Source organism: Montipora capricornis, chromosome 10 (genome assembly GCF_036669925.1).
Source record: "Montipora capricornis isolate CH-2021 chromosome 10, ASM3666992v2, whole genome shotgun sequence".
NCBI lineage: Eukaryota > Metazoa > Cnidaria > Anthozoa > Scleractinia > Acroporidae > Montipora > Montipora capricornis.
Window position 1 is genome coordinate 11,151,351 of NC_090892.1, and position 13,624 is coordinate 11,164,974.

At 43.2% G+C, this 13,624-nt stretch overlaps 1 protein-coding gene across 1 annotated transcript in view; it reads right to left on the reverse strand.

The window, feature by feature from the left end:
• LOC138021529 (uncharacterized) overlaps positions 1-6,147 on the reverse strand; it is a 7,548-nt gene extending 1,401 nt beyond the window's left edge. Inside the window, exons 1-2 of the mRNA XM_068868425.1 lie at positions 6,013-6,147; positions 1-2,397 (exon numbers count right to left, since the gene is read on the reverse strand). The exon at positions 1-2,397 is cut by the window's left edge and continues 1,401 nt beyond it. Of these exons, the coding sequence (XP_068724526.1) occupies positions 1,353-2,309 (957 nt within the window). The 5' untranslated portion in view covers positions 2,310-2,397; positions 6,013-6,147 and the 3' untranslated portion in view covers positions 1-1,352. The remainder of the gene's footprint in view (positions 2,398-6,012) is intronic.
• Positions 6,148-13,624: the final 7,477 nt, after the last annotated feature.

A 13,624-nucleotide genomic window follows, 5' to 3' on the forward strand; every position in this document is an offset into this window, starting at 1 on the left:
GCAAAATCACGGCCACATAACAGAAAATGATTTTCCAGCTATGTAACTGACATTTTGATATATACTGATATAAATTTGAAAACAGGTGGGCCGACGTTTTTCAAATTTACCCAAATTCAATCCATTTCAATCCTCTCCAGTTTTGTCCATCCATGTCCCTTCTTGGCTTCCCTGTGTTTTGTTAGAGTTCATGTATAGTTTTGAACAGTTATTTTGATATTTTAGTTAATTCTCTGACCATTTGATCAGTGCTGAAATTGCCTAAAATTGCGTGACCTAGCCCCTTTAACTTAAGATTAGAAGGTCACAGCGCAATATTCCCATGCACCGTATTCAAGTCTTTCGTATAGCGCTTATCAACAGTGTTTAATTCAAAGCACCCATTCCGAATAGCACTGATCCACAAGTGTTTAAGTCTAACACCCCTTTTAAACCGGTTAGCTTTCAATTTTGGTGATGGGTATCTATTTAAATATTATGAAAACTTGCACTTGCTCATCGGCTTGCTTCGATGGTCTGGTGGTCGTCAATGTCGCTTATGGTCCAGGTTCGACCTTCATGTTGTTTGAAATCTTGGATCTTAATAGCGTGCTATTTCCAATTAAATTGACGGGAAAATTTTATAATTATAGAGTTAACTTCATGTAACTGAAGTGCCTCTCGTCTATCCCAAATAACGCTCACCGTCTTGATTTGTCCACCCAAACGACTGACCCAGACCCCGCGCGAAGAACTAGCACTGTGAACTTTAAGTTCAAAGGTGAAGTTACAATTGAGGAGACGGTAAGAGGACACTTCGTAACGTTTACCAAACTCGGTCTCTATTTTGTTCCCTGTAATGCAGGAAATATTTGCTGGTGTGAACAAAATTCAACGAACTCACTAAGTCTTGAAGATCGTGTTCACTTTCGTTTGTGATCTCGATCTCCATAGAGTGAACAGTGTGAACTTGACCGCGGTTGCCCAGGAAACTAACATCATCCAATATGGAAATACCATGAGCATGAGTAACGAGGGAGTTTAAGAAACGACAAAGGCTACGTCACTTCAAAATACAAGTTTGAGCTATCTTAAATATTTCGCGATTATTTCATTGTGTTTATGTTGTACAATATGGGTGAAGATTGGTACGGACAGATTTGAAGTAAAAGGAGAGAATGAAGGATTCACTGTTGTGTGCACACGTCGTTAAAACCTTAAATTAGGTCATTTCACGTTGTTTTGGTTTTTTTTGCTCAATACGTGAGAAAAATTGCAGGACGAGTATTTTTCGTCTTTTAGGCAATAATATCATTGTTTTGTGGCGTTGTCGTTGCCGTAACCATCGTTGTTTCTTAAACTCCTCACTGTTTTCACAAGCGCCAACCGAAAACGAAAGATTCTTCGTCACTGTGTTCTTCCATGAACGCTACAGTCCTTTCCTTCTTGTTAGGCTCATTGAGAGGGTTAATCGTAGCGCAGTTCTTATCCACCGCCTCCTTCTTTTCCACGTTTCCTTCATTGAACCCTTCCTTATTATAGTTATCCCGCTCGCGAAAAACGGAGGCGTCGGATTGGGTTGGCATCCGTGTGGTTCTGCCGTCCGTTTTGAAGTCTTCCTCAGCGCTCTCTTCATGTCCTAACACGATGTAGAGTGTGTAACCACTTGAGATTACGTAAGCTATAATCAATACAGCCAAAGCGCGAGACACATTCACGCCTGTTAGCGCGAAAGATTGGCTGCTTAGGTCAGATGCGCAAAAATACCACCCATCTTTCAATTCCTGCCCCTGGAAAGTGTCCCTCTCTTCGTTAAGGGAGATCGAACACCTCGAGCGAGCAAAAAGGCGCGAAACCCTTTTGAAAGCTGCCCTGACAATGTATGTGATTGCGTTACTAACAAAGGCAAAGATGATCGACATATAATAATCACCGCTGGTCGTTTTTCGTGGCGCTGAAGTTTGGGACGAGAAATGATCCACTAGTTTTGTTGACAAAACTATGCAAGCTAGAACCCAGCAGGTTGCACAAACAAGCCTTATTGCTACAAGGGGAGATTTGCTGCGGATTCCGAGCGTATGAAGCACAATCAATAGGCCGGTCTGGACAACCGCAAGAATTCCAAAGAGGGTTTGCCACCTTGCAGCCTTGTTCATTTTGCAACACTGCGTAACTGTATTCCAACTGTCACTCAAATATTCTGCAGATGTTGCATTCACTTTGAAGCACTGCCAGCCTCCATGGCGGTCAAAAGCAAATTCCACTTCGAACAAGAAGAAAATGGCGGCCGAGATTAAGAAAGACTGCGCTATCCAAAGAACTTGGTCCATTTGATGCAGATGGAAGTTTACCTTGAACAGGTAGTTGCTTCGTTGAATACAGAAAGGAACACGCGTTGTTAAGAAGCCTTTGGTTTACCTGTTGATGTCAAGGAGGTATTGTTAATCGTCACATGACCTGCCACCTGCTTGTTACCTGCTGGCGTTGACAAGGCTTCGTGAGGATTGATCCGGAGCCCGGCATTCGAATTTCGAATACAGTTTACGAGAAAGCCAGCCGCAGGTTTCATGGCTGGCAGGAGACACATGATAAGCAAATGTTTCGACAATCTTTTACTTGGATACAAACGTGAGTTTGGACAATGTGCGAGCCAGCGAGACATGTGAGCCATGGCTGCGAGTCAAGATGCGAATCACACAGTTATTGAAAGCTAACCGTTTTAAAATGGATGCTTAGACTTAATAACAGTTTATCCGCGCTATTTGATATGGGTGCTTAAACTTAAATGCGAAATTTGCATGGCTCGCAGATTGTTCAGCCCCTACGAACGTTGAATAGTTGTTTTTACAGGCTTTTAATCGCAATGGGAATTCATTATAATCTTATCCCAGAAACCTGCACGCTATTGGTCAGCTAGATAAATTACTAATACAAGATTTGAGATGGTGAGAAGTCTCCAAAGCGAAGTTATCACACCTTTCTAGTAAAAGTGTTTCAGAGTCTCGTGAACTTAAGATAAATTTTCCAAACACTTGCACCAAGTTTTCTTCCCTTACAAAGATCGCATACCTCTATCTATCTAGTTACCAGTCTCTAAATAAGAATTAAGTAACCGTTTCTTCTAAAGACATGTGCTAGCACATACGAAACGTAAAATTCTATGAAAAAATGAAACTCATGTTTATCACTATCGTACAATTAATGTTTTTTTATCAAGCAGCGAGCTCTTCGTTTTAATTCTGTGTTGTTTTGGATATGCTGAAACCATTCTCAAAAGTTGGTGAAGAAAGCTGGGTGAAAGTAGTCCTAAGAAGTATAGCCTCCCAAGCAGACACACTTTGGGCTTTGTCACGCGTTCCGAAGCCCAAAGAGTGTTTGTGTGGGAGGCTAAAGAATAACTGTTGTTGGTGACATTTACTGAACTTTTGACAACATGAACGGAAATCAACCTCAGAGTCAAGTGCGTGTGAGTTGTTTCGGTGAATCTTTTGGCTCTTCTGTTCTTTCGACCCGATTGGTCGGTAGAAACGTGATATACCAACTACCATTTCATTTATTACAAAATCTTGTTATTGGGTTGTCAAGTCAGTCGTGAAATTTTAAGCTGGGAGGACTGCGATCGATGCGTTTTAGTCCGTTGGAGGACTCGACCTTTGCCGTTATATGACTGTTCTGTTCTTCTCGAAAATGCCACAGGGGCGGATCGAGGGGAATGCTGCAGGGGGTGCGTTTGTTTTTGGTTTGAATTTTTTTATCAACTGTCTAAAAAAGGGATTTTTCTTTTTTTGGGGAGTGTAGTTAAAAAAACAGGGACTTGGTTTTTTTAGGGGGTCTAAAAAAGAAGTAGACATCATTCCCTCTCTTCGACTCACCTACCCCTACATGAACTCCTCCAGTACCTCCATCCTACCCCACCCTTCCTTCACACATCTATCCCTTCCCCCACCCCCCAAATACCATTTATGCCAACTCCCTTTCCACAACACTACTCACAGACACTGCATATTTCTCAAGACCTCAGAATAATTTATAGATGAATATTTTATTATTCACCCCAGGCCACTCTTGGTCCAAAGTTTGATATATTCACAAATGTGCAACACAACACCAGAGCCTGTAGCCACATGTGGCAGAATCACACCAATGCAATTGCTTACATGAAATAGATTTCTATAGAGAAATAGAGGAATTGAAAGGCCACCTAAAGACAAAAGACGCACAACAAAATTGTTATTTCAAAGATGATTTTTACAAGGCCAAACATTTCTTAAAAGAAAAAACGGAGAAACAGCTTTGCCTTTCAGAAAACAAGGATTGATATAAGCCAAAACAATTAACAAAAATGGACCAACATATGATAACTCTAAGGAAATGGGTTACAGGAACTCTTCACAGGAAACAAAGCCAGAATGTAGTTCCAAAACAGGAACTTTTTCAAGTCTTGTCCCATGCACACAGTTGAATTACAGAAAATTTGCTTCAAGTAATTATGCAGAAATAGGCCAAAAAGTTGTCAACACGTCCATTCCATGCACAGAAAATGCCCAACAACCAATGGCAGCTCTCTTTGATAGAGACCGACTTGATTGTAAAATGCCACCCTTGTACCCCAACATGCTTTTAGAAAAAAATAACTGAGATCAAAAACCATTACGCTTGAGAAGTGACCAAGTTTGGAGATGTCCAATGACTTATTTCTCCTACAACATTAAACCTGTGTAGTGCTACTAATCTTACTTTCAATTATTTCAAAGACATTTCCTTTACATTCAGCTTGTAAACAGGCCATTTTGTAAAATGAGTTATTTCCTTTCAAGATAAATTCTAGTTTATTAATATTGTAACAGTACAAATAACACCATTGTTACGTTTAATGGTAATGTAGTTACTTTCCAGTTGTATACATCATGTACTGCTCTATTTAATTGAACATCTGGGAAACAAATATTTATAATTCTTTTATTATACAAGTTATATTGCCAAAGGAATAACTAAAGAGTATCACTGTTTTTTTTTTCATTATGAAAGTAGTCCTACTTGTTAAAGACAGGAAAGGGTTTAGCCCTGACGAAGGGCTAACACTTGAAATGTCAACTTTCAAATTTCTTTACAGTGATCAATTTACCATATTAACTCAGTTGATAAACCCTTTTCCTTATTTCACTTCCCCACTGACACAGCACCACAGCTTCTTTACAAACTAAACCCCTGTATCCTACGTGTGAAAGAATGCGTTACTTCCACCAACCACAAGCCAATATTCTTAACCCTAATCACTAAGCTGAGCATTTAACCCTAAACACTAAAAGTTATTGTTCACATGCATAAATAATTGTTATTGTCTTTGATAGCATCAAAGATAACAATCCATCATAATAATCTTAAAATGATTTCTCTAGTTTATTTTATACATACTCCATAAAATTAATTACAGAAAGATATCCAAATATGTTAAAAAATGCTCAAATATGTTAAAAATTGTTGGCAGTGTTCTAAAAAAATTAAACCAGTTTAATTTAAAAGTGGTTTGAAAAAAAAAACAAAAATCCACCTTGGAGACAATATGGATGGACTTACATGACGTATATACGTGAGAGACCATACGGATGGACCTTGTATGGTGTTTGCTTGTTTTTAGCTATTTAATAATTTAACGTTTCACTCCCTATGAACTAAACTTTTGCATCAGCTATGAAATTTGCAACATAATGCACCCCCTATGTATCTTATATACAGATATATATAACTAGGAATTTGTAGCGTAGTTGCTGGTTCAACGGCTGTCGTGTCCGTAAAATTTCAACTCGATTCTGTGACTTAAGTGTTTAAATTCATTCTATCTGTATTGTAGCATTATGTGATCAGCCCTTGTTCCCTGCAGTCTAGATTTCAACATGTTATCAAACCCACCACATTTTACTGCCGTAGGGCCTGGGTTTAACTCAAAATCTCCAAATAATAGACACCTCTTTGAGCACAGTTATAGCATGTGGTTGCTCTTCTTTGGATATATTAATGAGTATAAAAACTTACCTGTCTCTGAATATACTGGGCATTCTTTATAATTCATAAAATTTCTGTGCAACACTGATGATGATGGTACTTTGTAGACAGTATTGTTAAAATGGCGGCCAACAAATTACTCTCTTGTCTTTGTGCTAATCATCCCCACCAGCCTCACTTTGGAGCAAAAGTTCTTTTGAATTTGCTAACGAGGCTAGTGAGGATGATTAGCACGCGACAAGAGAATAATTTATTGGCCGCCAATCTATAACGCTAGTACTGTTTTTCCTTCTCGGTGTTCTGCATCTTAAAAAACGAACAACTTTTCTGAAGGTTTTTCTCAAGGGCACTCAACGAAGGTGTTCCGCAAAATATCTGTTCCGCAGTAAAAATTCAGCTGGCTGGCAAGTTATTTACTTTAAAGGGGCACTGCCGTGCTTAATTTTCTGTTTTTAGGTAAAAAATGGGTAAAAGTCTAAATTGGTACTTAAGCTCACACACTTACAACATTCCTGACAACCTGCTGACAAGATATGAAATGTACGTATGGCACAAAGAGCTATTCCACAAAGAGCTATTCGTAATTAATGTTTTTCTGTCTCTAAACTTGAAAAAAGTGGCCAGTTTTTTCAAGTTTCAATCCTTTTCCATCCTCTCCATCCTTGGCTGGAAACAACAAAGAATAGCCTCAATGCACTTCAATGGTCATTGGCAACAAAACTACAGCATTATTGTGTGGTTTTCATTGATGCAGGGACGTCGTTACTGTTTTAAACTTGGAATAAAATAGCGTGACACTGCCCCTTTAATACCCTTTCGCTGAGAAACTATAAATATTTTTAGCATTTCAATCCGTGCTGGCTGGACGAGAACAGGAAGTGGGGGAGACTGGAGGAGACCTCGTTCCCGAGAAGCTTACTGCTGGTTCAACCTATCTAATGTTGAGAAAAAAAACCCTGTATTGACCGGTTTGGCGAGCGGTTTAGATTCACGAGGTTCTTTGCTGGCTGGGAAACAGTGACGCAAAGTCGGCTGGCTGGCAGTATCACTCACTATCTAGCTGGGAGCTGGGATTTTGCTCATAATCATCCTGGGAGTGCGAAACACCTTTTTTTCAGCAAAATGAAAAAAAAAAAAACATTAAAATATGTTTTATTATCGTTTTCTTGTACGTTTTTTCCAATTATTATGCATTTTGGAACTAATTTTCGTTGGGTGCCCCTGTTTTCTTTGCCAGTCTGGATGGTTCCCCTGTCTCTTAACCCTTGCAGATTGCAAACGTGATCGAATTCCAGGTGTACTGCGTAATTGCACATGACCCACAGATGCATCATACATATAAATATCACAATCATTAGTACAATTGTTATGATCACCAAACCCAGGCACACCAGTCATATGTGCTCCATGCAGACAGACATCACGGGTCCATGTGTTCGTTTTGCAACCAAATTTCAATCAATAGGGAGTTTAAGCGAAGATGACGGCTACGGCAACGAAAGCGGCAGTCCAAATATAACTTTGCGCTATCGCAAGTATTTCGCGGTTATTCCGTCTTATTCACTTTGTACAATGCGGGCGAACTATCCTATAACTGGATGGATACGAACGGTTTTAGAGTCAAAACAGGAAAGGACTGTTTCGTGGTTATATGCTCACGTTGTCGTCAAAACCTAAAATTTGGTGATTTCACGTTATTAGGGAATTAAAGAAACCACGAAGTCTACGGAGACGAAAACGTCACTCCAAAATATAACTTTGAACTGTTTTAAGTATTTCACGATTATTCCATCTTGTTTATATTATTCAATGTGAGTGAAGTGTCCTAAAACTGGATTGGTACAGACGGATTTGAAGTAAAGAGTGAGACTGAAAGATTCACGGTAGTTTGTCCACGTTGTCGTCAAAACCTTAAATTTGGTCATTTCACGTAGTAGTTTTGACGAGTACGGAAGAGAAATGTTTAAAAATGCGTGCCGCACGTGCAGCATGAGCATTTTGATTCTTTTAACCAATAATAGTACTGCTTTTTGGCATTGTCTTTGCCGTAGCCGTCGTCGTTTCTTAAACCCCCTGTTGTTTTTCGGAGTACGGCAGAGAAATGCACGAAAATTCGTGCTGCACGTGCAACACGATTACTTTTCCTTTTTTAACCAATCATATTCTTTCTTTGCGGCGTTGCCGTAGCCGTAGCCGTCGTCTTTGTTTAAACTCACTAATGTTTACACCGTTGCTGGCTGTAATTCAGTTTAAGCTTTAATGTCTCCAAGTGGAGGTTTTTCGTTCCCAAAAAGGAATGTTTCGCATCCCGAAGGATGTTATTGCTTTCCCGAAGGAAATATTTGTTCCCAAAAGGGAGTGTTTCACGTCCCGAAGGACAGTTACATCTTCCCGCCAAAGGTTTAAATATTTCTTTTCCAAATGGAAATACTTCGTGCCCGTAGGACGTTATTGCTTTCCCAAACAAAATTTTCGATTTCCTGAAGGGAAAAAGTAGATCTCTGACGAGCGCTGTTGTTCGTCAAACACTTTACTTCGGGCTGATGACGCTGCACAACTGCATGACGCAACAGTCGAGCAGTGCGGGGGCCAAATAAGCCCAACGATTGTAAAAAATCGTCATACTGAAATCTCTGCAAACGATCGATCAACCTAAAATATACTTTAAGAAGAAACTCTGGAATTGACTGAACACTGATACCACACGGCACATGCACGTTCATTGCGGCTTCCAAAACAAAGATAAATAGGTAGCTATCGACATTTTACATTATAATCTCACTAAATCACCGTAAAGAAACGATTAAAACAGGATTGAGAACCGTCACCAAGTTTATGACGTACCCACCCGGGGTGCCCATGTGGATCGACTGACATGACGTACCCACCCGGGGTGCCCATGTGGATCGACTGACATGACGTACCCACCCGGGTGACCAAGTGGATCGACTGACATGACGTACCCACCCGGGGTGCCCATGTGGATCGACTGACATGACGTACCCACCCGGGGTGCCCATGTGGATCGACTGACATGACGTACCCACCCGGGGTGCCCATGTGGATCGACTGACATGACGTACCCACCCGGGGTGCCCATGTGGATCGACTGACATGACGTACCCACCCGGGGTGCCCATGTGGATCGACTGACATGACGTACCCACCCGGGGTGCCCATGTGGATCGACTGACCTGACGTACCCACCCAGGGTGCCCGTATGGATCCACTGACATGACGTACCCACCCAGGGTGCCCGTATGGATCCACTGACATGACGTACCCACCCAGGGTGCCCGTATGGATCCACTGACATGACGTACCCACCCAGGGTGCCCGTATGGATCCACTGACATGACGTACCCACCCAGGGTGCCCGTATGGATCCACTGACATGACGTACCCACCCAGGGTGCCCGTATGGATCCACTGACATGACGTACCCACCCAGGGTGCCCGTATGGATCCACTGACATGACGTACCCACCCAGGGTGCCCGTATGGATCCACTGACATGACGTACCCACCCAGGGTGCCCGTATGGATCCACTGACATGACGTACCCACCCAGGGTGCCCGTATGGATCCACTGACATGACGTACCCACCCAGGGTGCCCGTATGGATCCACTGACATGACGTACCCACCCAGGGTGCCCATATGGATCCACTGACATGACGTACCCACCCAGGGTGCCCATATGGATCCACTGACATGACGTACCCACCCAGGGTGCCCATATGGATCCACTGACATGACGTACCCACCCAGGGTGCCCATATGGATCCACTGACATGACGTACCCACCCAGGGTGCCCATATGGATCCACTGACATGACGTACCCACCCAGGGTGCCCATATGGATCCACTGACATGACGTACCCACCCAGGGTGCCCATATGGATCCACTGACATGACGTACCCACCCAGGGTGCCCATATGGATCCACTGACATGACGTACCCACCCAGGGTGCCCATATGGATCCACTGACATGACGTACCCACCCAGGGTGCCCATATGGATCCACTGACATGACGTACCCACCCAGGGTGCCCATATGGATCCACTGACATGACGTACCCACCCAGGGTGCCCATATGGATCCACTGACATGACGTACCCACCCAGGGTGCCCATATGGATCCACTGACATGACGTACCCACCCAGGGTGCCCATATGGATCCACTGACATGACGTACCCACCCAGGGTGCCCATATGGATCCACTGACATGACGTACCCACCCAGGGTGCCCATATGGATCCACTGACATGACGTACCCACCCAGGGTGCCCATATGGATCCACTGACATGACGTACCCACCCAGGGTGCCCATATGGATCCACTGACATGACGTACCCACCCAGGGTGCCCATATGGATCCACTGACATGACGTACCCACCCGGGGTGCCCATGTGGATCCACTGACATGACGTACCCACCCGGGGTGCCCATGTGGATCGACTGACATGACGTACCCACCCGGGGTGCCCATGTGGATCGACTGACATGACGTACCCACCCGGGGTGCCCATGTGGATCGACTGACATGACGTACCCACCCGGGGTGCCCATGTGGATCGACTGACATGACGTACCCACCCGGGGTGCCCATGTGGATCGACTGACATGACGTACCCACCCGGGGTGCCCATGTGGATCGACTGACATGACGTACCCACCCGGGGTGCCCATGTGGATCGACTGACATGACGTACCCACCCGGGGTGCCCATGTGGATCGACTGACATGACGTACCCACCCGGGGTGCCCATGTGGATCGACTGACATGACGTACCCACCCGGGGTGCCCATGTGGATCGACTGACATGACGTACCCACCCGGGGTGCCCATGTGGATCGACTGACATGACGTACCCACCCGGGGTGCCCATGTGGATCGACTGACATGACGTACCCACCCAGGGTGCCCATGTGGATCGACTGACATGACGTACCCACCCAGGGTGCCCATGTGGATCGACTGACATGACGTACCCACCCAGGGTGCCCATCTGGATCGACTGACATGACGTACCCACCCAGGGTACCCATCTGGATCGACTGACATGACGTACCCACCCAGGGTACCCATCTGGATCGACTGACATGACGTACCCACCCAGGGTACCCATCTGGATCGACTGACATGACGTACCCACCCAGGGTACCCATCTGGATCGACTGACATGACGTACCCACCCAGGGTACCCATCTGGATCGACTGACATGACGTACCCACCCAGGGTACCCATCTGGATCGACTGACATGACGTACCCACCCAGGGTACCCATCTGGATCGACTGACATGACGTACCCACCCAGGGTACCCATCTGGATCGACTGACATGACGTACCCACCCAGGGTACCCATCTGGATCGACTGACATGACGTACCCACCCAGGGTACCCATCTGGATCGACTGACATGACGTACCCACCCAGGGTACCCATCTGGATCGACTGACATGTACCGTGGGCGGTTTACTGACTATGATCTTAACAAGAGTTATTAAAATCCGAAAAGAAAATTGGGGGTAAACATGTATTTTTCAAAGACGTAGACGGAATACATTTAGCGCGGTCTAGTAAGGTCTTAACGAGAGCTCTTTTGTTTTGCGCTGGGCTGTGTGAATGGGAATCTAAATACTTGCTCGTATGTGTGGCCTTGCGATATGACACCCACCTCGACCTTCCCGTCTTCATTCACAGTGCTGTCGGTGTCTCTATATTTGCATTCCGTAACTTCCTCAGCACATTTCTCTAATTTCGACTAAAAATTTAGTTTAACGTTTTTTTTAGATCTGTTTTAACCCCTCTTCCTTTTAAAATTATGAGCACAGATCGCTCTTACAGTTTTTATCTACATTGAGTGTTGTTTGCAATCACATTTGTTTGAACATTTTTTGTCTAAAAAAATAACAATCGGCAGATATTCCGCTTTTCTCTTTGTTAAGGCTGCAAATCCACAACCTGAAATGACCAAAGCTCAACTCCTGATGTAAGGACACTTTGGTTTATTGAAGTTACACATTTAAATATCTTTCACGGTCGTTGTCGTTGTCGGGGTCTTTGTTTTCGCAGGACTGAAAACTGTATTAAAATTAACCGCACGTGCTGCGCGTGCAGAACGGTTGTTTTTCTCCTTTAACCTGTTGTTTCGTGGCCTCCCCTTTACTGACATCATTTTTATTGCTTAAAAAAAAACTACCTGCCTCGCACCAGTATCGCGAGGGCAAGGGTTCAATTTCTCAGGCCTCTCTACGTAATTGCTAAAATTGCGTTTATAACTGCGAGGATCATAGCTTTACTTGATAAGTAAAACTCCACATTATTCCTGACGAATATCCCAAACTTTAAGGAGGCTCGAAAGGGTTTTCAGCTGAGCGCGCGCGCGCAAGCCAGAAACTCAATTCTCGCGTGCACTCGAATGAACGGGTGAAACATGCGTAAAAGCTGATCTTGTAACCCCCTCATTTTTCCTGATTTTGCAACTTTACTCGCTTATATCTTTGCTTCCGGAAGGTGAATTTTTTTTTTATCTTTTGCACGTTAGCTTAGATTATTTTAAAACGCTTGTTTTTCAAATTTAAAAAAATTCTGTAGGTGAAAAAATAAATTAGCGACAATTTTCAAAAAAACTTATTTTTTTGAAAGACTGACCTACACATTTTGTTGAATCTTAAAATATGTTAGAGATTATTTCTAACATTATCTGGTAACGCTGAATGGGAAGATTTCACCGTCCCGTTTTTACAAAAAAGAAAATATATCTTGATTTTAAGGCTCAAAGAAATGCCTTACATCGTTGACATGGTAATGTTATTTTGGAGGAAAATGTAATGTGAGAAATCTATGATGGGTACGTAATACCCTGGCCAAATTTTTTTTTTGATATGATTACCCTAACTGTATCTAAAAAAAGAATGTTTGTTTGAAAAAAGGAGAAACAATTTTGAGCCTCCTTAAGGAGCCCATGTTGTCGATCTGCTCATCTTAATTCACAAAGTACTCTTTGTATATTATCCTCGTTGTAATAGTAGTATATCCAAACTGGCCATTATTCCACGATCACTAATTTTAAATTACTCCAAAATGATCCCAAGATTGGTATAATCTTATCGCAACCTCCACTTATTTCACTCAAACGCGACAAAAACGTAAGCAACTTTTTAGTTAGAAGCGCGCTCAAAACTAACGAGCAACCCGGCGCTTTCAAATGTGCGCGCTCACGATGCAAAACTTGTCTTTTCATTCTTAACATTAGCAAGATATCGGGACCTAATCGATCTGTCAACATCACAGATCGTTTCACATGTACCTCCGCAAATGTCAATTAATGGAAAACCTGTTCGTTATGCAATAAATCATACATTAGCGGGACAGGTAGACGACTATGTGACCGACTCCGTGAACATCTTTGCGATGTTGAGAAGAATGACAAGGATGCATCTAAGCCAGTCGCTCGTCATTTTAATCTCCCTAACCACTCCAAAAAACACATGGCTATCTGCGGCCTTTCCCTACATCTAGGCAGGACGGAAAGCCGCAAGAATCTGGAACAAAATTCATCTTCCAAATCGGCACCCTTAAAGTGGTACTATGATCAAATTTTTACCCCTTGATTTTTTGAGTG